The following is a 25,162-nucleotide window of genomic DNA, read 5'->3' as shown; positions in this document are numbered from 1 at the left end:
GGTCGCCTGAGGGCGTCTGTTCTTTGCTCAGACAGGACGGGGTTAAAGGAGCAGCTGATTCAGGGGCTCTGGCTCACTCAGGCGGGGGGAGGGAGGGGTACAGATGCGGGGTGAGCCTGCGGCGGCAGAGGCCTGCGTGACGTTGCACCAGCCTGAGGAGTGCCATGCGTTCTCCCGGGGAAGTTGTCCCTGGATCACGGAACCCTGGCAGTGGCGGGCTGCACAGGCTCCTGGAAGGGGAGGTGTGCATAATGACCTGTGCTTGCACACAGGCTTCTTGGTGGCTGCAGCAGCAGCAGCCTCAACGTCTCATGCCCGTCTTTGGTGTCTGCGCTGATAGCCATGGCTTGTGCCTGTCTCTGGAACTCGTTTAGGTGGTGCTCTGAATCCCCTGTCCTCGCGCACCCGGATACAAAATCTCTTGCCTCTTCAGCAGCTCCAGACTTTTTCCCGGACTCCCTCCCTGCTAGCCGTGGCGCACTAGCCCGTTCAGGCTGTGTTCACACAGCCAACCCCAGTCCTCTCCCTGGGATCCGACCTCCGATGCCCGAGCCTCAGCTCCCATCCCTCACTCGCCCTGGCAGGTGAACAGACAAGCCTCTTGGGCTGGTGAGTGCTGGTCAGCAGTGATCCTCTGTGCGGGAATCTCTCTGCTTTGCCCTCCGCACCCCTATTGCTGTGCTCTCCTCCATGGCTCTGAGGCTTACCCCCTGCCCACCCCCCATCTCCACCAGTGAAAGGGCTTCCAAGTGTGTGGAAACCTTTCCTCCTTCACGGCTCCCTCCCACTGGTGCAGGTCCCGTCCCTGTTCTTTTGTCTCTGTTTTTTCTTTTTTCTTTTGCCCTACCCAGGTACGTGGGAAGTTTCTTACCTTTTGGGAAGTCTGAGTGTTCTGCCAGCGTTCAGTAGGTGTTCTGTAGGAGTTGTTCCACATGTAGATGTAGTTTTGATGTATTTGTGGGGAGGAAGGTGATCTCCACGTCTTACTCCTCTGCCATCTTGAAGCTGCTCTCCTACTTTACTTTTAATTCTAATTGTTTGCATGCCTTCTGACTTGTTGGTGTCGTGATTTTCCACTTATATTTTTCAGTTTCATTCCTTTGACCTCTACAGCCAGGGCTGTCTGCTCCATGAAAAGATTTCTTCCTGTTTCTGTCAGTTTTAGGAACAAGTGTGGAGGAGAAAAAGAAAAAAAAAAAAAAGACAAGCCACTATCTCTCACATATCTACTTGACTTTTTTTAAACCAAAAAACGAGTGTTTTGATGAAAAGAAAAGGACCTCAATGTAAGTGAAAATATGAATCAGCCTGACAGACAATCCTCATTCCTGTATGAATATGTGTTTTTTCCTCTTTGTCCAGTTTTAATAACAAGTGTGAATACCAAGCTGGTGAACAGATGCTCTTCATTGAATCTGGGGGCCACACCCACTTCACCCCTGTTCCCATGGTCTGTAAAATAGAGCCTTCTCATTTTCCTCATTATTTTTACCAGCTTTCCCCCCCCTCATCTGGGTCATTTCAAATCGACTGATTTCTCATCAAGGTTCAGAACGGAGGCTACCTTCACCACAGAATAGATAATTACTTTAAAGCACCGACAGGAAAATCTGTCACCTTGTCTGGCTCACTTTTCCCTTAAGTGTCCTCAACTATCATCTTCACTTGAAGAAAGTAAAAAACACATATTCATACAGGAATGAGGAGTGTCTTTCAGGCTGATACATTGAGGTCCTTTTTTTTTTTTTCATCAAAACACTCATTTTTTGGTTTAAAAAAAGTCAAGTAGATATGTGAGAGATAGTGGGTTGTCCTTTTTTTTTTTTTCTGCCAGCACCTGCTCCAAAGCATAATTTCCACATGCCCCAACACTGCCTCAGTAATCGACAACAAATATGCTATCATTAACTGAGACTTGCCTGCTCAGTTCAGCTGCCCTAAAATGACACTTTTTAAAGCAAGCACCTCTATGCAAATGTTGGACTGTGGGTTTGCTTTCTCACCTCTGCCCTGTCAGGTTTAGTTCTGTGAGAGCTGTAGCCCTGCGGCTGGGAAGGGTCTCTGGGAACAGCTTGCATTTCTTTGGTTAGTAAATCCCACCGCACACTCCTTCCCCAGTGGTGACAAGAAAATGCTTCCTTTCTAGCCGTGGGTTCCTAAGTGTTTGGTTGTAAGGTGTCCTTTATGTCTGCGTTTTGACTGTCAGGCCCTGAGCTGAATGCCTGTCTCAGGACGTCTGCACCCTGGCCTGCAGGACACTGAGCTCAGCGTGTCACCCATCACCCAGGAGGCTGGACACAGAGTAGGAGAGAAGGTTGTGAAATCCCCACACCTGGCGCTGCTGCCAGTTTGTTTGACTAGGATTGGCTGAGGGGGTGACAGAGCCCATCTGCCCGTGGCGGGCTCTACACTCCAGGCCCATATTCGTGAATCTGCAGGGCGTACAGGGTATGAGAGGGGTCTGGTTTGTTCAGAGAAATGCAAAAGCAGCACAGCAGAACAATTACATTCCCATACCATGGTCATAGCCAGGGAGATGGCATTTAAATTACTTGAAAACCGTACAAATGAGCCTAATAGATTTATGCAATGTGAACCTCAGAGGAGCCGAAGGGGTCCAGGCCCAGCTGGGCTCAGGTCGAGGCTTATTAGAAGAGGGTTCATCCAGGAGGAAATTTGTGAGGAAATTAAACGGCTTTTAATAGAAGTCATTTGCTAGAGATGAGTGCTGCAGGGAGAAGGGGGGTGAATCTCAAGACGTAGAGAGGAGACAGGCAGACGCTGAGGCTGTGCCATGAGGTCCCCGCCCAGCACCCCAAGCTCCTTCAAGCTTTGGCCCCGATGTTACTCCCCGAAGCCTTCTCTGACCACCTGCTTACACTGCCATCCACCTCCTCTCCCACATTCCCTTTGCCCAGTCCTTGCTTTATTTTTCTCCATAGCTTTTTAGCACCTTCCAACATATTAAAATATCCTCCCACTTGAGTGTACGTTCCGTAAGGACAGAGATTGTTGTCTGTTTTGTTCAACGTTCTACCCAGCGCCTGGTACAGACTAGGTGCTCCATCCTTGTTTCTTGAATAAATGGGATGTAGCGAGAAAGAAGTATGGTGGGCTGTGTTTTGGGGTCTAAAGAACTTTGGCAGAGAATCCGGAGACCTGAGTCCTCAAGCCTGGGACAGCCTGGAGGACAGAGAAGTTCATTGGACTGCAGTTTCCTCGCTGGTAAGATGGATACTGGCTGAGGTGACCGCTGAAGTCCTCAGGCTGTGAGGTTCTGAGGACCTGGGTGGTCAGAGGATGCTAGGTGGTGAGCTTCTTGGTATCTACTTTCAGCCACCTGGAGCTGTTACTGTAGCAGTGGATTTCTGAACCATGGGGTCAAGCTGGTATTTGTAAAAAGAATTGTTTTTTTCCAAAGTACTCCAGGCAGGTTTTTTTTGGGGGGGTTGGCACATTGGGTCTTCATTGCTGCGCACGGGCTTTCTCTAGTTGCAGCGAGTGGGGGCTACTCTTCGTTGAAGTGCGTGGGTTTCTCCCTGCGGTGGTTTCTCTTGTTGCAGAGCACGGGTTCCAGGTGAGCAGACTTCAGTAGTTGTGGCTTGCGGGCTCTAGAGTGCAAGGCTTAGTAGTTGTGGTGCACAGGCTTAGCTGCTCTGCGGCATGTGGGATCTTCCCGAGCCAGGGATCAAACCCATGTCCCCTGCATTGGCAGGTGGATTCTTAACCACTGTGCCACCAGGGAAGTCCCCAGGCAGGTTTTTTTTTAAAGGGGGGTTAAGAGGCTAGATAAATTTTTATTACCACTCAATAAATCCTTCTTTCACCTCCTTCCTTTCCACTAACTTTTCTCTTCCAACTCCTGCAGGCTTGAACCACCAACAATTATTTGGGTCCATAGATGAGTGCACCATTGACTTTTGAAGCTCCAATTTCAGTGAACTAGAACTTCAGAAGAAAACTCAGTAGGGGCAACCAACTTGTTTTGGTTTCAAGCTCAAAGCCTTTACATGTCTCATAGTTTTCCTTGAAATTATAAAGCTACCTTCTCTTCCCAGGCCACCCCATTCCAGAAATTTCACCACCTTTGGGGGATGATACCCCTGAGGGGCTAACAGACCTTACCAGCCAAACCTCCAAGCCAATCGTGACCTCTCACAGAGATAATGGGGATTTATTTAGGGTGGAATTAACTTGCTGCTCAAGTATGTCACCACAGAATAGGAAGAGAAATTACAGCCTGTAGAAACCTCAGGCCTCTAATAGTTAACTTCCTGGAGACTAAATTTTCCTGCTTATTTCTGAGAAAGGCTTATCTGTCAACATTTGAAAGGACGTTTCTGCATTCCTGCATTTTGACAGAACACTTCTACAAGTCTAACCTGTCCACCATCTACAGTTTATCTTATCAGGCATCCTTCTCCTTGCTTTGTTTTGCTTTCCACCTCTGAAGGTCAACAAGCTTAGGGAAGCAACGTGTGATCATCTGGGTTCAGCTCCCAGCTCAGCCTCTCACTAGCTTGGGTGCTCAACCTCTCTGACCCCCACTTTCCTAAATTTTTTCCTAAATCCTAGATTTTCCAAAAATCTATAAAATCAGGGTCAGAAGTCCTACTTGGCAGGGTTATTAAAGGGACTGTAAGTAGCTGGGCAGGGGACGTGGTACACATCAAGTACTCAAGACTGGCCACTATCCTTACCAATTCCTCTTCGAGTTTGCAGCAATAGCAAACTCTCATCCACTAAACAAATATCTCGTGGCTTTCCTCCAAATACCTGTGCAGTCTAAGTGTCCAGCTCAATTATACGACAGACTCTTGATGGTCCTAGCTGGAGCCAAATTTTCATGTGTCCTTTTAATTAAAAGATTCAGTGCCTAATCACAGAAGGACATTGTTTGGTGGTGCCGATAATGAAGTTAGTCAGGGCTGCTGAAGTGTATCATTAGGATGGTTGACAGTTCACTCTGTGCCCATGGAACAAAATGAATAGGAAGAGAGCCAGGAGGAAGGGGCCAGACAGGAAGGACATATGTAAGAGATGTGATGGATGAACTCCTCCTGGACCTAGGATTCCGCTCCTCAGAACTGAAGGCATTTGTGTACAGTTCATATAATAAAGGATTTCCTATTATAAAAACCACAAAGAGAAAGTAATGGCGTTCTTTTGAGACACTCTATGTTCTGGCAGATGTTATATATTCTGAGTGGCATCATTATCTGGCTTTTGCCTCTTAACAATTCTTTTTTAGCAGGCAGGGTATACATTATAAATTTTAAACAAGTAATAAATATATTATTTTTACATTAAAACCAAACCAGAACTGGCTGCCTCTTTTTTTTTTTTTCATTCTATTTTTTTTAACATCTTTATTTGAGTATAACTGTTTTACAATAGTGTGTTAGTTTCTCCTTTACAACAAAGTGAATCAGTTATACACATACATATGTTCCCATATCTCTTCCCTCTTGCGTCACCCTCCCTATCCCACCCCTCTAGGTGGTCACAAAGCACAGAGGTGATCTCCCTGTGCTATGCGGCAGCTTCCCACTAGCTATCTAATTTACATTTGGTAGTGTGTATATGTCCCTGCCACTCTCTCACATCGTCACCGCTTACCCTTCCCCCTCCCCATATCCTCAAGTCCATGCTCTAGTAGGTCTGTGTTTTATTCCCGTCCTACCACTAATCTCTTCATGACATTTTTTTTTCTTAGATTCCATATATATGTGTTAGCATACGGTATTTGGCTGCCTCTTTTAATTATATACATGAAAAAAAAATTTTTAACGAAAGAAACTATACCTTTGGTAAATGTACAGAATATTAATATAAACTCAGGGTGAATGCTGAAGAGTTCAAATTCATAAAACTGTTCTAAATCATTTTTCTGGTTTGAATACATCTTTATGAATATAGCGATGCTGTGAGGCTTCATTTATTTTGCACAGAGAGTGATTTTATTTTTAATTCTTGTCCTCATTCTGTTACCATGATTCTCTACATCATTTAAGAAACTTGGCATAATAAGTTGTCCAGGGCTAGGATTTGTATCTGGGGAACTAAATACTCATTAATACTTTTTAAAAAATACTAAATAAATCCATATCCCATCATTTAGTAAATAGCTGTTATAATAAGGAAAAACTAATTATTCATGGGATAAAGTGTTTTATGTATTTAACTTCTGTTCTAGTGATGCTGCACAACATCCAAATAACTAACTAGGATGTTAACTCTTACTGTTTTGTTGCTTTTGAGGGCATTTTAATGATAGGAATGTATTTGGTTTTTTTTGTTGTGTTTTTTTTTTTTTGTGGTACGCGGGCCTCTCACTGTCGTGGCCTCTCCCGTTGCGGAGCACAGGTTCCGGACCCACAGGCTCAGCAGCCATGGCTCAGGGACCCAGCCGCTCCGCAGAATGTGGGATCTTCCCGGACCGGGGCACGAACCCGTGTCCCCTGCATCGGCAGGCGGACTCTCAACCACTGCGCCACCAGGGAAGCCCGATAGGGATGTATTTGAATCATCAGTTTTACCGTCAGAGCCAAATCATTCTCATGGGCTTATGGTAATATATGCCACCACGCAGTAGATTAATAACTATTAAAAAACCACATGAAAAGGTCACTGCAAAACGCAGATCAAAACCTGTGGTTTTCTGGATTTTGCAGTCTACCAGCTTTTTGAAGCTTCTCTATGGTAACATGATCTTTATGGCAACACCACTGAGCTCTGGACATTTATGATAATTAAGACAGCCCGGAAGTGCCGTGCACTCGCCCACAGCGCCAGCCTTAAGGAGGAAGGGTGCTGATCAGCACACATCCATGTTAACAGAGAGCCCTCTTTTGGTGATGGTAGAAAAATATGATAGTGAAGGAGACTCTTTTGTTTTCCAAAATGATTGGCAAAACAGACTGTATTGGGGCCAGGACCACAGAACTTGGGAGGGCTCTTTATGGAGAACCACAGCAGAAAGGAATTCTCTTTGCTGGTGAATTTTTCTGGCCTTCTGCACTGTCATTCCTGCAGCGTTTCACTTATTCTCTCCAACCAGCTCACCATACCCTGATCAGTGGCCACACTGACCCCCATCTTCTTACTTAAAACGTGTTATTGGAAGCAGGGCAACACAGGGAACTTTGAGTTTGCACACTGGGGATGGGACCAAATTGTCAGCCTATTCTGAACTTCGTAGAATACTCAAGGAGTTAACCAGAGTGATTCTGGCTTCCTTTGGCCTCCCCAGTGTTTTTTGTACAATAAAGACTTGGACACTGGAAAATGCATTCAGAACACAAGCCAAGCATTGAGTTCAGTGGGGATAGAGCAGGAGGGGCAACCCATGGGAGGGCATGGGTCCTACAGGCACGTTCTGCCTGTGGCCTGCTGAATTGTAGATGTGCCATTTGGGCCAGGTTTTGTGATAAACTGGCTCTCTCGGTGAGGGGCAAACTGCTTCACTTCCTGACCTAGAATCTCTTATCTGCAGCCTTGCAGATCCATTCCCTGCCCTTCCTACCGGCCCCTCGCAATGGGAACAGAGTCCCCCGTCTCTGGAAAGTAATGCTAAGAAAACAAACACTACAAAGGCTGGTAACAGGGGGATGTCTCTCTTGAATGTTTTTTGTGACCATCTAGGTTCAAGGAGGAGGGGGTCCCCCAGCTACGTGAGCCAGCAGGGTCTCTTTGTAGTAGGCATCCGTATGTTTGGCCAGATGTCCTCCCAGTGGAGGGCAGAGAGGAAAAGATAAAACAGAATTCTTATGAAAAATAAGTCTTGGGAGGGAGAAAAAACAAGACAGAGAAATTGTGTCAAGTAGGACGGGAGACCAGGCGGTGCCATCTGATATTGATTAAATGCTGATAGAGTCAGCAACGAGAAATGCGTGTCACAAGGAAGTGACCCTTGTTCTTCAGCATGTGAAGCAGTGACAACTGTCTGGGAGCAGATCTGCATGAAGACCACATGCATAAGATGTCCAGTGGCAAACACAGCGCCAGCACGCGTGGTGAGAAGGGGAGGAAAGGACCCCTGCACTGGACGTCAGGGCACGTTCCTTCTGACTCTGCTTTACCTCGCCGGCCTCACTCTCCACATCAGTAACACGATGATGCTTGACCGGAAGACCTCTAAGCAATGCTCTAGCCCCCAATTCTGTTATCTGTCATCATCTGCCCTCTGACCAAATCTTCTGAGGCTCTTCTAATGGAATGAAAGAAATAGCCCTGGAGAGGTGTAAAGAGTTCACCCACGACAGTCCTAAAATCCAAAAGGAATGAAACCCTCCATCAACCATAAAAGTGTCACCCAATCTTTCCACAGCATTCCTGGGTCTATCCTCCTTCTGTGTTTTACAGTTGCCACCAAAGCAAGTTAATTGTTTTCTGAACATGAGATGTGGCATATCTCTGGGTCTACCTGTGCTTACCCCACTCCCAATTCCAAAAATATGCTCACTCTAACTGGATATAAGGGGTCTTTGTTTCATTTTAAACTGCCAGATTATAGAGAGCTTATGAGCAGGTGTGTGTGCGTGTGTGTGTGTGTGTGTGTGTGTGTGTGTGTGTGTGTATATATGTTCATCCTTTAGTTAAGGGTGAACGATTGGAAGTTTTCTTTGTGTTTTTCTTTTTGGCATCATCATGAGGTTAGCAGTATTTTGTTACAGGGTGAGGCTGGATTCCAGTGGGAATGGAAGAGGAATCTTCCACTGAGACCAGAAGATCTCATACTAGGATGGTGGCAGTGGTAATGGATAGGAAAGCCTGACCAGAAAGGCACCGTGGCGTAGGGGAGAGGTCATGGCGTTTGGAGTCAGACAGGCCCAGGTTCGAATCCTGACTATCATGTCTATGGGATGTCATTTCAGCTCTCACTACCATGCCATCTTGAACGGTTATTTATATGAATTAAAGGTGATGTAAAGTACCTATATTAGAGTCTGGCACAGTGTAGGCAGTAAATGAACATCAATAAACTGTGGGTGAGATGATCATGACAAAAATATCCGCAGGAAGATTAGCAGGGTCTGATGACCGATTGAGTTAGAGAATAAGTACAAGAGAAGACTTCAAGGTGTCCGAGTTTGACCACCTGGGGGATTGGGATGGTAGGAGTATTTAGATTGGATGGAAATAAAAAAGTTGGGTGAAAGCTGGAGATCTGGTTTGGCAGGGCTAGTACCAAGGTCAGTTTTGGACATGAGAGATGGCACTGAAACATCCAGGTGGCGATGGAAGGAGGAGGATGGAAAGGAAAAGGAGTCAAAGAAATGAGAAAACTGCGATGCTGAGAAGCTGATTAACTCTAGGTCTGTTTGATCAATAAGTCTGACTTTACAGCCTTACCTTCGAGGAATTGGCTAACCAAGGTTGACCCAGCATGACCATCTTCTAAAACAAACCATAGCTCAAAATGTGTTCCTCCAATGAAGCATCTCCTGGACCTTGTTAGAAATACAGAATTTTAGCTCCTGCTTCAGACCTGCTGAATCAGAATCTGCATTTCAACAATGTGATTTGTAAGCACTTGACGGTTTGAGAAGCACTGTTCTAAAGCATGGCGGCCAGACCAGCAGCATCGCAGCCCCTGGGAACTTGTTAGAAATCCAGATTCTCAGGCGCCTTCTCAGACTTCCTGAATTAGAAAGGCTGTGTTTCAACAAGCCTTTCGAGTGAATCCAGTGCACCTCGGAGTTTGAGAATCATTGCTCTAAGTTATGGAACAGACAGATTGAGCCCCTTCCCCTTGGGTGTATAGCCCAGAACACTGGAGGGATTGGTTAAACCCTAAAACTTAATTTGAGTCATTGTTCTGTGCTGTTTCTCTCATCATTTTGCATTAAACACAGCTGAAGAACTCTTTTCACCGAGGAAGGGCACAATGAGTAAAATTAGAAACCAAAGGAGAGAAACTTCAGCTGTGGTTTAATCTTAACAATTTACCCATCAAAAGTTATTGAGCACAGGGCTTCCCTGGTGGCGCAGTGGTTGAGAGTCCGCCTGCCGATGTAGGGGACGCGGGTTCGTGCCCCGGTCTGGGAAGATCCCACATGCCGCGGAGCGGCTGGGCCCGTGAGCCGTGGCCGCTGAGCCTGCGCGTCCGGAGCCTGTGCTCCGCAACGGGAGAGGCGACAGCAGTGAGAGGCCCGCATACCGCAAAAAAAAAAAAAAAAAAAAAAGTTATTGAGCACAATCATAGATCAGTGCTTTATGTGCTGTTGCTCCTGGGAGACGCTATTAGTAAGACACACACAAGGAAAGGAAGACTCTTGCGATACTCCTTACAATGTGATTTTCACATTAAAATGTCAAGAGTCTTTGTCTTCTGTGTTTCTCATCAGTCCGATGGCAAGTTCCCTTTTTATGGGTTAGTTTCTGGAGTCACTTGCAGAAGTGTTGGTGGTTTACCACTTAGACTAGAATGTTTTTCAAAAAGTTCAGCTGTGAGCACTAAAAATTTACCTCCTCTCATCAAAAATGTCTGTTTTTTCTGGTTGTTCCCTAGTTTATTTAAATCACTGTGATAACTTAAATAAGGGTCAGTGTCTGTTTTCTGTATATATGTAATGTACAAAGATGGTTATATGTGGAGCATTTTAATCATAAAATTACCTATATTTTCTGCTGTAGGTTATAGTACAGTATAGCCAGTGGCATGCTGGTAAAGCAATTGAGGGTGTGGGAGGGCATATCATTTGTAGTGTTTGCCAATTTCCATGGTGTAAATACTCCCTCCAGGGTTGATTTCAAGCTGCCAACCCTTTAACAACCAGTTCCCAAAATTCCTACAAATTTGACAATTGACTCTTGCAAGCCAGTAGGAACTAGCTCGAGCACACCACTGAAACAAACATCAAGGGACAAGTCACAATTTTTTTGTTGTTGGTGGTGGTTGTGTCTGAATTACTGTAGGTCCAATAATAGCTGACACAAGTAGATTTGGGTGTTTTAAATCTCTTGTCATGTAGAGATCTTTATTGAAATTATAATTATAATGGAATGTGATCTTGAAACTGTCCTATGAGACTAAGTTCTCTATTTTCAAGTCATTAAATACATTTATAATAATATGATGGAGAGATTTAAAGTGCTTGTGTTGTTCAAGTATGTTTAATTTTAAAATACCACTCATCATATAGTAGGGCATATGTAAAAACTATATTCTTACTTATAGTGTTTGAACCAAAATGCAAAAAGATACTTTTGAAATGTGTTTTTCGTTACTATTATTAAGATTTGACTTTTCTTACAGGTATTCAGGAAGGAACACAATGTACCAAATGTAAAAATAACTGGGCACTGAAGTTTTCTATCATATTATTATACATTTTGTGTGCCTTGTTAACAATCACAGTAGCCATTTTGGGATACAAAGGTAAGTACTCTTTCCTTTTTCCTTCCAAATAGCAAGTTTTCTTTCATTAATTTAAGCCTGAAAAAACAAGTACATTTGCAAGTGTGAAGTATTTCATTAATGTAACTCTTGCCAACAAAATTTAAACATCTTAAGCTCCATCTTTGTGTCTTGAGCTTCTTGTAGCTGTGAGATCTGAAAGGAGAGAAGTAGCAATTCCTTTTGAGTCATTTCAACCATAATCATGGTCCTCTGAGTTATAAAATTTTTCCTCTTTGTTGCTTTTTCCTACTTATTTCCAAATACTCCCTCTTCCTCTATCTTTTTTCATCTTATCTCTAAGAGGCCCCACGAAAACCCTGGAGTCAGCACATGGGAAAACTGTATTGACAGAGGATAAGACCTCCAAGAGATACAACTTACTTCACCTAGGGACTGGCCAATTAATTCCCTTTTGTTTCTCTTCAGCACATTTACTGTGGTCGCTGTTTATATACCCCCATAAAAATACCACCCTGTAGAAATTAAACACAGAGGTGGCACCACCACCTCAACTGTACTTTATGGCACATCAGGCATTCTTTCAACATGTTTGGTTTAAGGTCAGTGGAGGATTTTTGCCTGAATCCTCCAGATCTGCAAAGTGGGTTGGATCCCCCCACCCCTGTTCCAGACACGGCAGGTAGAAGGCATCCTGATTCAGAATCACAAACTACGTAAACCCTTTTATAGAAAACAGCCACGGGGGACTTCCCTGGTGGCGCAGTGGTTAAGAATCCGCCTGCCAATTCAGGGGACACAGGTTCGAGACCTGGTCTGGAAAGATCCCACATGCCGCGGAGCAACTAAGCCCGTGCACCACAACTACTGAGCCTGCGCTCTAGAGCCTGTGAGAAGCCGGTGCACCGCAAGCTCGCTAGAACTAGAGAAAGCCCGCGTGCAGCAACGAAGACCCAACACAGCCCTAAATTAATTAATTAATTAATTAATAAAAGAAAACAGCCATGGAAGCCTCACAGAGACATGCGAGATAGATGTGATGTCTGGTTTCAGCAGGAGGCAGACACGGGGTCTGTTGATCTTCACTGTGTCTTCCCTCAGCACTGACAGATTAACGGTGGAGAATTCCCACATGTTCCCTTCTCTGTTACCTGCCCCACAGACTTGACCTGGGGACAGAGGGTGCAAAGTGAATTCCCTCCAGCTTGTAACTCCTCCCACTGCTCTCCCAGTGTTTATCGGTTTCCTGAGAAAACAATGTACTCGAATAAGAATGGGCTTTGGAGCCAGACAGTCCCGGTCCAGTTCTTGAGTCCACCATTTGTAATGCAATTGTGAATGTTTATTAAGTGCTCGCTGGCGTACCGGGCATCACGCTAAGTCCTCTGCATGGCTGTGTAACCTGGGTATGAATCATAGCCCCTTAGTGTTTCTGATTTCTTATCTGTAAAATGGCAATAATAACGCCACTCTTCAAGGTGATTGCGATGAGCAAAGATGATGTAACTGAGCCACCTGTCCTAAGGGTGGTCCCAGTAGCGAGTGGCTGAATCTCTCTGTTCTTTGCTTCTTCACAACTGCATTTTTACAGCTCTAGCTATGAGAATGGCAAAACATGTTAAAAATACTCAGTATAGTCAAGGCTTGTTAAGTCCACTTTTAAGGCTATTTCCATGGAAAATTGTGTACATCCTGTAGTGGGCTGACTGATGAACTTGGGCAGTGGAAGTTTGGAAAATTACCAGGTCATTTTATCCATTTGCGATGAGTTAATCTAACCTAGGATTAACAGAGCAAGTGTTAAGAAAGGCTATTAAATCATGGCGGGGCTGGACAGAGGGAGGCGGGGGAGGAAACCTAGTGGGGAAAAGGAAGGTGTTTTATGTCCCAGGTAATTCAGCCTGGTTGTCTTCCTTTACTGGGTCATTTAGGTCATTACTCACTTCACAACTTTTCCTAGTGAACTCAGATAAAGGAGATGCTTGAAATCAAACAGTCATTTAATAGGTATCTTCAGGGCTCAGCACTGTGTGATATGAAAGTAAACAGAGATGAGAAAGGTTTGAAGAAATATCTCTGTATGGTATTTTGTCATTTTTACCTCTGCAAAAAATTAAGGTCTAGGATCTTTATGCCTTAAGAATTATACAGAAAGATACAAAATAGGGGGCTTTGTTTGTTTGTTTATTTTTAATATACAGATATTTCCTCCATTTTCATGAGAGTGGAAAGCCATTCTCGGCTCTGGCATATTTGTGTGGGCTGGTCCATTCACCTGGAACACCTTTTCTCTGTTCTCCACCTTTCTCTTTATGACTTTCTCTTCCTTCTTTCCCTTCGTGTCTCCCTCAGACACATGTCCCGCCAGAAGCTCCTGAAAGCTGAGTTGGGTGCCCTCCTGCTGGTCTCCATGGCATCCTTTTTTACTCTTAGCCCCTATCACACTATATCATTATGGCCAGTGGGTCTGTCTCACCACCCAAACTGTAAGCTCCACGAAGACAAGAGACTATCTTTTATTTACCATATCTCCCACTAGCACCTGGCTCATAGTATGTAATAGTTACTCAATAAAGTTTACTGAATGAATTAATGAGAAGATGGTTGGATGGATGGATGGATGGTTGAATTATAGATTAGGGCCGACTTCTATAAAGGCATCAATCAATGCCCAGGGACCTCTAAGCCAATTGCTGTGACTCAAGGCCCTACCTAGAAGCTTAAAATCCTGAAGATCACTTGGCCTGCTCTGGGGTGTATCTCGCCAGGATGAAGGGCAAAGAGATTGAGGGAGTGAGACAAGTTGGAGGCCCCTCTTTCCCTCCTTTAGGGTCCCCATCCCTCAGGCTTCTACTGACAAAAATAAGGTAACACAACATGCAATTTTTGTCTTTAAACACAGCCTTAATAAGCCAAAATGCTGATATTTTCCAGATGTGTTTTCCCTTTACTTGAACAGTGATTCCTCTTTCTTGCTGATAAGATTCTGGTGACTCAACATGGTAAGAGGCAGAAAGATAAGTTCTCCCTTTACACATCTCCCTTTGAAGTCTGGAGAAACTCGCTCCACTTTAAAAAAAAAAAAAAAAGGGAAGAAAGAAACAAAAAAGAATATTCAGTGAAAAAAGAGGCTTCTCTGGAAGAGAAGTTGGAAGGAAGTAAAATAGAAACTCCTTTATTTATCAGAGTTTGCAAAGGCAATTCCATGGTGTTTTCCTCAAAACTGTTCTTTACTTCTCCTTTTATGTCACTTATGCAGCTACAAGTTAGGATGTAACTTAAGCTCCTTCCAGAGAATTTGCTGAACAAGTCAGAGGATTGCTGAGTCACCCAGACAGGTCAGTACACTGGCTGTGACAATGAGGCATGTCAGCCACTCTACAGAAAGCACATTCTCAGACAGTTACAGCTTGGTGCACCCTCTGTCCTGGACTCTATCATCGGTCAGTGGAGCTTCCATGACAGAAGCCACCTCCTAAATTCAGTGGGTCATTTTTCCTCCAGAACATTCCCTGAACAGGAAAATCCTAGTCTGTGGTCCTGCCCAGCAGGCATCTACCTTAAGGTAATTAGGATAAAGATGAAAGACAGACATCTGAATCTTTTTCAGTAAGAACCTCCTCTGATGCAACCATTCCTAGTCATAAATGTCTGCCTTGATGCTCAGCTCTGCCAAGGTAGCAGTTACAGCTGGATAAGTAGGCTTTCAGATGTGCATCAGATCACACTGTGTAGCTGTTGTCAGAATCCAGGATAACACCCTATAACCAGATCTTCTGTATTTTTGTAATGAAATATGAAATAGTGTTCAAGGTAGAAATGTCTTTATTACATCACAAAGGAGCGTAACTGGTATTGCTGGGAAGTCCCGGGTACCAGCAGGGGGAGTGTTTCTCCCTCAGGACCACAGTCAGGCTGGTACAGACCCTCGTGAGCACCAGGCAGGAGCTCTGTGCTCTGCTCTTGTTTCCTGTCCCCAAGGCCTGGGCCATGAGCTAAGTCTCTTGGATCCTCCATGTCCAGCTCTGGGCCACAAACCTGGCAGATACTTGGTAAACATCTGAGGATGATCACTGTAAAGGGAAGATAAAGAAGACATAGTCCTTCCCCTGAAGGGACTTTTCTTGGAAGAAACCAGATTTAGGAAAAAGAAATACTGGATGAAGGGCAATGTGGAATTATAGAGCAAGCATGGATTTTAGAGTTAGATCTCCTGGCCTGGTATCCCACTTAGTCACTTATAAGCTGTGTGAGGGACTTCCTTGGTGGTCCAGTGTTTAAGACCCCACACTTACACTGCAGGGGGCGTGGGTTCGATCCCTGGTCAGGGAACTAAGATCCTGCATGCCGTGTGGCAAAAAAAAATAATAAAAATTTTAAAATTAAAAAAGTAAAGTGCAGATTTTTACCCCCAAAAAAATTTTTAAAAAATAAGCTGTGTGACTCTGGACAAGTTACTGAACATCTCTGAGCCTCAATTTTTTTCATTTGTAAAACAGCAGTCATAAGGATTAACTGCAGTGATGATACAGTGCACCTTGCAAAGAGTAGGCAATCCATAGAGGCTGTTTTTATTGCCATTCAGATAAAGGGTCCCTTGGTGTGGAATCAGATGATCAGGCAAGGCTTAGCACTGATGTGCTGGTGAGATTTGGAGTGGACCTTAAAGGATGGGTGGAATCCAGACGAGGGAGAAGGAAGTTAGTGGCCCAGGCCAAGGAATGATACTAACATGCTTTTATAGAAAAGGTATTATTGTCAGATGATCCTAGGGAATTGAGTTTTGGGTACTTAAAGCAGGGCAACACTTCAGATGTGACACCTAAAGCAACAATATTTTGAAGAAAAAAATCTGTCAAGAAACACTTTCCAATAAAGGGGAGGCTGTGAAAAAAACAGACTGCTCGTGACCCTTCTGTGTTTCATATTTGTTTTCCTCATATGAGGACAATCTACAAACTAAGGTCTCCTTCCAAATATGGGGAGTTTCCAGGGTCAGAGAGGATGGTCTGCCACTATTTTCCTGACAGAGAATTTGCGCTAATGAGTTAAGAGTAAAAAACAGCGAAAATGCTATGTGCTATTACAACGAGTGTTACTTCTGGATCTCCATCAGTCTAGTATTTTAAAGCACTTAAGCAAGCTGCCAGTTTTGCAGCCCTCAAGTTTGCAGCTTTATACCCAGATCCTGTGGGTTTGTTTTTTTGTTTTTTGGGGTTTTTTTTGTTTTTTTGCGGTACGCAGGCCTCCCACTGTTGTGGCCTCTCCCCTTGCGGAGCACAGGCTCCGGACTCTCACCGGCCATGGCTCACAGGCCTAGCCGCTCCGTGGCATGTGGGATCTTCCCGGACCGGGGCACGAACCCGTGTCCCCTGCATCGGCAGGCGGACTCTCAAGCACTGCGCCACTAGGGAAGCCCAGATCCTGTGTTTTTAAACACAGACACACAGGCACTGGTGCATGTAACCGATTCTTAATCCTTGTGGGCGGGGCAAAGAGTTTCCTAGCACCAAAGAGAAACCTAACAGGTTTTTGGGTTTTTTTAAATGAATGTATTTATTCCTTTTACTCTATACAAACCTGAATTATCTGTCTATGACAGTTCTGTGCTTTTAAAAAGTAAAATGGAAGAAAAATTAGAGATGGTAGAAAATGACTGCCTGTCAGCATATTCAGAGGTTTCTTTGGCTTCCAGGAAAAAAGGTCAGGACTTAAGATCCTGTATGTGGTTTGAGGACAGACTGAGGCATGTGTTTTGATTTGAGGTTCAAAACTGAACCTAAACTTGTAAACATTCTTTTTTTTTTTTTTAAGGTTAGCTTTGCTAAAATGCAAATGAAACATTTTGTTCTTCCTATTTTCCAGGGATTTGGGAATGTGCATGGCTATCAGACAACCCTCAGATTATTATAACTATACCTCTGTGTTTATATAGTCATCTTAAAAAAACCCCGATAATTATTCAACTAAATGCCATATTCATTGTTAGTGCTGAGGCCTCCCTGCATTGGTTGGTTTATACGTTTGTTTGCATAACCTCTAGCTCAGTCAATTTTTTCCACAGGCCTCAGCAGCCAGCAGGCAGATTCTCATTTATTTAAATAAATGGTGTAATGAATAAGTATGTGATGAATACCTACTACACGCCACACACTGAGCTAAGAGCTGGAGATAAAACCAACACAAATTGTCCTGCCCTAAAGCGTCTTAGAGTAGAGAAACCATGACAACACAGAGACGAGAGACCTATAATCGGGAGAGAGACCCCTGCAACATAAACTTCAGCAAAGATTTCCCACAGGACATGACCAGCTGAGTCTTGAAGAGCAAGGAGGGCTTAGCTTGGGGAAGAGGCCAGGGAAGAACGTTCTAGGTGGGGAGAAGCATGCATGGAAAGGCTTGGGGGAGAAAGAGCGTTTGGTGCAAAGCACACATTTCATTATGACCAGACTATAGAAGCTTGAGGAAGAGCACGACGAGCTTCTCCAGGGAAGGTGCTGGGAGCTGTGGAGCCTGGTTCACTTTAGGTCACACGTATGCTTGGGAACATACTTCTGCTTCCTGATGGGAGCCTGGAGAATCTTCTCACGCAGTCCCATGTGGGTGGAACACTTGCTGAATAAAATAGACTGGGTCCATTGGCTGATAAGTAATATATAAAACATATTCATGCTTAAAAAATTAGTCATTATTTTTTTAAAAAACTATCGCTACCAAGAGGGACACTCAGACTTTATCCCAGGCTGCTAGAGGTTGGATCTCACAGGAGTTACTTCTGGAGGGATATACTCTTATTTGACATATATTTTTTATTTTTATTTTTTCACTTAGTACACTTTATTTTTTTCTATCTTTATTTTTTTTACTGAAGTATAGTTGATTTTCAGGTGTACAACATAGTGACTCAATTTTTTTATAGGTTATACTTCTTTTAAAGTTATTACAAAATAATGTCTATATTTCCCTGTGCTGTAATATATCCTTGTTACTTACTTACTTTATACATAGTTTGTATCTCTTAATCCCTATCTTGTCCCTCTCCCCTCCCTTCTCCCCACTGGTAAACATTAGTTCTCTATACCTGTGAGTCTGTTTCTGTTTTGTTATTTATATATTCGTTTGTTTTATTTTTTTAGATTCCACATATAGGTGATATCATACAGTATTTGTCTTTCTCTGTCTGACTTATTTCACTAAACACAATACCCCCAGGTCCCTCCATGTTGTTGCAAATAACAGAATTTCATTCTTTTTTAATGGATGAGTCATATTCCATTGTATATATATCTCTCTGTGTGTGTGTGTGTGTGTGTGTGTGTATATATATATATATATATATATATATATATATATATATATATATACCACATCTTCTTTAGCCATTCTTTTGTTGATGGTCACTTAGGTTGATTCCATATCTTGGCTATTATAAAATAATACTGTTGTGAACATTGGGATGCATGTATCTTTTTGAATTAGTGTTTTCATTTTCTTCATATATATACCCAGCAGTGGAATCGCTGGACACATGGTAGTTCTGTTTTTAGTTTTTTGAGGAACCTCCTTACTGTTTTTCATAGTGGTTGCACCAATTTGCACTTTCACCAAGCGTATAGTAGGGTTCCCTTTTCTCCATATCCTTGCCAACATTTGTTATTTGTAGACTTTGAGGACAGCCATTCTGACAGGTGTAAGGGGATATCTCATTGTGGTTTTGATTTGTGTTTCTCTGATGATTAACGATGTTGAGCATTTTTTTGCACATACCTGTTAGCCATCTGCATATCTTCTTTGGAAAAACGTCTGTTCAGATCTTCTGCCTGTTTTTTTTGTTTGTTTGTTTGGTTCGTTGGTTGGTTGGATTTTTTTTTGGTGGCGGGGGGAATCTCCTGGAAGATGAGTTACAATGACATGGCTTGAGTTGTAAGGAGCAAGAGACAGTTGTTGAAATGCGTCCATTCCAGATGAATAGGGAAGCACTGAAGTCTCAAGAAATGTTGCATTGAAAGGATGAGAAGAAAAAGATGCTGAAATCAGAGAGAAGGTACACCATGTCTTGAAGTTCTGTGGTTTATAGCCTCAAAGATAGAAAAGTAGAGTAAAATTGGGTGATGCTGATTTCAAAAGGAGGAAAGGGTTAAAAGATATTTCAAAGATAAGGATCAAGATGTGCCAGAGGTAAACAATTATGTCAATACCTACAGTCCCCACTAGGGAGGACCTCCAGGGAAGTGGTGTTATTGGGAAGGAATCATGTTTTCATTTATATGAAGAGGTACAATATTAGAGAAGGTAGAAGATGAAGGAGATTATGACATAGGATGGATCACTGTTAGGGAGAGTAAGAGTTTTCTTCTTTATGGACTAGAGCTTAGTGACCTGGATATTTTTATTCCAATAATATAAAAGATGAAGGCTGGTATAAAGAGAAGGAAATAGATGAAAATGAGTCTGACACTGCAACTTTGGAATTCAGGGAAGCATCGAGGATGCCATAAATCAATTAAAAAAAAAAAAATATATATATATATGTGTGTGTATGTGTGTATACATATATGTTACATATTCATTCTCTATTTTAAATTACAATAAAGTATATATAATTCAGTAAGTTTGGTGTTTGTATAATAAATCTGCCCATTTTTTAATTGGCATGTTTGTTTTATTGATATTGAGTTGCATGAGCTGTTTATATATTTTGGATATTAACCCCTATGGGTCATATCATTTGCAAATATATTCTCTCAGTATGTTGTCTTTTCATTTTGTCACTGGTTTCCTTTGCTGTGCTAAAGCTTTTAAGTTTAATTAGGTCCCATTTGTTTATTTTTGCTGTTGTTTCTTTTGCCTTAGGAGACAATTCCCAGACATTTTAGAATGGTAAACTTAAATTCATAACCATGGAGAATTACTGCCTTCTGAGAACAAATAACGACAGTGGCTTTAATTTAACACTGCATCACTAACTTTCCCTGTCATGTACAATCAGGAAAATGCTGAGAAAAAAGTCTTCTTAGTAAATTATTATTTGGAAACCCACTTAGGCATCTTCTTGGGAACTGATAAAGATTCACTTGTCACTACAGAGAAGCAGATTTTCAAGCCTCAGTGATGAACTCATGATAGAGAGTAGCAAACACCCTTGACTTTGCATCCCTTTTACAACGACTTTATGTATAGACTTGAGCTAGATGTTCTTTGCGATGGAATCTCCTTCCATATAATCGAGTTACACCTACCAAGAATGGTAGGGAGTCTGATAAGTGACAAAATTTTGTGTTATGCCTCCACCTACGGAAGTTAATATAAAAAATAACACAGATTGAGGATTTCTATAATACAAAAAATATTTAGTGAGTTCCATATAATTTCTAAAATCTCCAAGCCAATACAGAATCCTGAGAACAGCTTTTAAGAACATACAGTTCTCAACCAAGTAAACTACCACCGGGGTTTGCGACAAGTACGTTACTTATTTTTCTAAAAGAATGGCTTTTCCCCTATATTTGATTTCTTTTATACTTTTTCTTTCACTCTCTTTCCTTTATTCTGTAATGAAATGCTCTCTTGTTGAAACTGAAAAATAAAATATGGGCAGGTGTGTGTATTAATCCATTGATTTCCAAATCTTAGTTGTAGAGAAAATGGACAGTGTTACAGGTGGCATGGAGACATCTCGCCAAACCTATGATGACAAGCTCACAGCAGTGGAAAGCGACCTGAAAAAATTAGGTAATCTGCAATGAGAGTGAACCATTAAGTTGAATCCCCTAACTCAACTCTATGTAAATGACCACAGCTTTTTAGAATGACAGGCTCTAAACTCACATTCACCCAGAAACACTTTAAACTTTCATGTTGTGTGTTGAATCTTTCCTCATGATTTAATTCAAAGGCTTTAAAATTTTAAAGTTAAGGACCAATTTTGGAGTTGAATTCCGCTCCCCAGAAAACACTATTATGTGCCACATAAAACCTGAAGACCAATCCTGATCAAAAAGAACCACAAATACCCTTTATTAAAAGCTCTTTTATGAAATACTCAGTAAATTTCTATTAGAAATATTTTAAGCGTCATAAAAATTGTAGAAATTAATTTAAAAAAATAAAAGATCCCAGCCTATTCTTATCCTGTGATATTTTTCAATTTTTTAAAAAGGAATTTTGGTGAATTAAACAGAAGGTTATTGCCTTCTTGACGTCCTTCCCAGTGCTCTAGAATCAGGCAAATTCCCCTTCCTTTGAGATTAGTGTTCACCCAAGTTAGTCAGTCCTAGTACTCAGTAGCCTTTCCAATTTCTGAGGACCCAGTTTTAACAGAGATATGGATTTTACTACTGCAGTGCAGTCTGCATATCCCACGAGTTTTATGTATGAAATAGAGCACATCCCAGTTAGGTCTCTGGGATCTGTGGCCTCACCTGAACACTTCTCCATCCCACCAATCTGAGTAACACACGTGTCTTATTCCAGGGGACCAAACTGGGAAGAAAGCTCTCAGCACCAACTCAGAACTCTCCACCTTCAGGTCAGACATTCTGGATCTTCGTCAGCAACTTCGTGAGATTACAGAAAAGACTAGCAAGAACAAAGATACGCTGGAGAAGTTACAGGTGAGCGGGGATGCGCTGGTGGACCAGCAGAGTCAACTGAAAGAAACTTTGGAGAATAACTCCTTCCTCATCACCACTGTAAACAAAACCCTCCAGGCATATAATGGCTATGTCACAAATCTGCAGCAAGACACGAGTGTGCTTCAGGGCAACCTGCAGAGCCAGATGTATTCTCACAACGTGGTCATCATGAACCTCAACAACCTGAACCTGACCCAGGTGCAGCAAAGGAACCTCATCACAAATCTGCAGCGCTCTTTGGATGACACAAGCCAGGCAATCCAGCGAATCAAGAATGACTTCCAAAACCTGCAGCAGGTTTTCCTTCAAGCCAAGAAGGACACGGATTGGCTGAAGGAGAAAGTGCAGAGCTTGCAGACGCTGGCTGCCAATAACTCTGCCTTGGCCAAAGCCAACAATGACACCCTGGAGGACATGAACAGCCAGCTCAGCTCCTTTGCAGGGCAGATGGACAACATCACTACAGCCTCCCAAGCCAATGAGCAGAACCTGAAAGATCTGCAGGATGTACACAGGGATGCAGAGAACAGAACGGCTGTCAAGTTCAACCAGCTGGAGGAGCGCTTCCAGCTCTTTGAGACCGACATTGTGAACATCATTAGCAACATTAGCTACACGGCCCACTACCTACGGACACTGACCAGCAACCTGAATGAAGTCAGGACCACGTGCACGGATACGCTGACCAAACACACGGATGATCTGACCTCCTTGAATAACACACTGGCCAACATCCGTTTGGATTCTGTTTCCCTCAGGATGCAACAAGATTTGATGAGGTCGAGGTTGGACACTGAAGTGGCCAACTTATCAGTGATTATGGAAGAAATGAAGCTGGTGGACTCCAAGCATGGTCAGCTCATCAAGAATTTTACAATACTCCAAGGTAAGCGAAAATTCTGAATTTGTGTTTGTATTAGTTACCTATGGCTGTGTAACAGATGACCCTAAAACTCGGCAATTTAACACAATAAGCGTGTATTATCTCATAGTTTCTATGGATCAGGGATTCAGGAGCAGCTTAGATTAGCTAGATGGTTAGTAACTCTCATGAGGTTGTGGTTAAGATACTGGCCAGGGCTGCAGTCTTCTGAAGCCTTAACTGAGGCTGAGGATCTGCCTCCAAGATTCTCATTCACGCGGCTCTTGGCTTGTCAGCTGCTGGCAGGTGACCTTGGTTCCTCGCCATGTGAAATTGCTTGAGTGTTCTCACAACATGGCAGCTGGCTGCCTCCAGAGCAAGTGATCCAAGAGAAACAGAAAGAAGGAAGCCACAATGCCTTTTACGACCTAGCCTCAAAAGTCACATACCATCACTTCCACCACATTCTCTAATTTAGAAACAAGTCACTAAGTCCATCCCACACCCAAGGGGGAAGGGAATTAAGCTCCATTTCTTGAAAGGAAGCATAACTAAGAATTTGTGGACAGTGCTCAAATGTGTTCCATTACATATTTGTGGGATGAAAGATTGGTTAACTTGGATTTTCTTAGTGCCTAGCTATTTCAGTGCCATTATAAATCAGGCTCCTTTGGAAGGAAGATTAATTCTTTTAGATCATGGAGTTACCATTAAGAGATTCCTACTTCTTTTTTTTTTTTTTTTGCGGTACGCAGGCCTCTCACTGTTTTGGCCTCTCCCTTTGCGGAGCACAGGCTCCGGACGCACAGGCTCAGCGGCCATGGCTCACGGGCCCAGCCGCTCCGCGGCATGTGGGATCTTCCCGGACCGGGGCTCGAACCCACGTCCCCTGCATCGGCAGGCGGACTCTCAACCACTGCGCCACCAGGGAAGCCCAGAGATTCCTACTTCTAAGTGTCATGAGCAGATGGATGGTTGACCATTACAGTAACTGTTAACACCACAGAGGAGGGGAATAATGGACTTACATAAAAATCTGAGTTTTGCTCTCAACCAGATCATCCCTGTAAATTGAAAGTCTTTGGATTAGATTAAGCCTACTTCTGAAGATTTGCAGCAACCATATATTAATAGTATTTTCAGTCATAACTATTTTCACAGGGTTTAAGTTGAAAGTACTGAGTGGAAGATGCTGTGCTCGGCGCTCTGGGGTGTACAAAGAAGACCAGATGGTCTTCTCATGTAGCTGAAAATCAAGAGAATTTTAGGGTAAAAAGAGACTGGCTATAAGCAAAAGTAATCCTGATTTTCAAAAAAGGGGGATAAAGGTAGAGTCTGCACACTGTGTAGAATGGGGAATTTGTCTTTAAGCCCAAGAAAAATTTGAGAAGAGATTATAAAAAGGATAATTTTTGAGTTTTCAGGAATGCAATAATCATTAGAATGAATTCACTAAGAAGAAGGTTGGTGAACCTAATCTTATTTCCTCACATTAACAGAGTTTGTATACTGTTTAAACTAGGAGAATGAAAAATAGCATATCTGGATTTCACCAAGGCACTTGGCAGTGATACCCTTGAACAAGATGGAGCAATCAGTGCTGGTTTATAGCCCAGTTAGATGGGTTTATTGGTTGTATTCATTTTCTGTGCTGCATAGAAAATTACTAAAAACTCGGCAGCTTAAAACACTCACTTCTCATCTCACAGTTTCTGTGGTCAGGAATCTGGGCACAGCTCAGGTGTATCCTTTGCTCAGGGTTTCACGCAGCTGCAGTCTCAGCGAGGAGCTGTGGTTTCATCAGAGTCTTGACTAGGGAAAGACTCATTTCCACACTCCTTCACATTCTTGGCAGAATTCATCTGCTTGGACTGTAAGATCGGCTCTCAGGTCCAAAAGGCCACCCCCAGTCCTTTGCCATGTGACCATCTCAAAACATTACAGCTTCTTCAAAGCCAGCAAGGGAGTCTTTCTCACCCTAGTTGGCAAAGACAGAGTCTTATATAATGTAACCTAGTCAAGGGAGTGACATCCCATCGCCTTTGCCATATTCTATTGGTTAGAAGCAAGTTAGAGGTTCCATACTTAAGGGGAGGAGGGGATTATATGAGGGCATGAGTCATTGGGAGTCACCGTGGGGTGTGACTGCCATACTATTGAATGACTGAGTATAAAGAGTGATAGTTCATGAGCCCCTCTGAGCCTGGAGGCAGATCCGGGTGGCAGATGGCAGGGACCTGCCCAACAGCTTTGCAGGGACTCGCTTGAGGATGTGGATGACCTGGTCATCTAATCCTTGTGTGA

The 25,162-nt window shown here is 43.0% G+C and overlaps 1 protein-coding gene across 1 annotated transcript in view; it reads left to right on the top strand.

Annotated features, from left to right (window-relative positions):
- The window catches only part of COLEC12 (collectin subfamily member 12), a 196,468-nt gene that overhangs the window by 140,090 nt on the left and 31,216 nt on the right, over positions 1 to 25,162 (top strand). The window contains exons 3-5 of the mRNA XM_059039964.2: positions 11,261 to 11,383; positions 20,996 to 21,094; positions 21,836 to 22,882. Coding sequence (XP_058895947.1) covers positions 11,261 to 11,383; positions 20,996 to 21,094; positions 21,836 to 22,882 — 1,269 coding nt within the window. The remainder of the gene's footprint in view (positions 1 to 11,260; positions 11,384 to 20,995; positions 21,095 to 21,835; positions 22,883 to 25,162) is intronic.

Source organism: Kogia breviceps, chromosome 15, assembly GCF_026419965.1.
Source record: "Kogia breviceps isolate mKogBre1 chromosome 15, mKogBre1 haplotype 1, whole genome shotgun sequence".
NCBI lineage: Eukaryota > Metazoa > Chordata > Mammalia > Artiodactyla > Physeteridae > Kogia > Kogia breviceps.
This window is presented reverse-complemented; position numbering and strand designations above follow the sequence as displayed.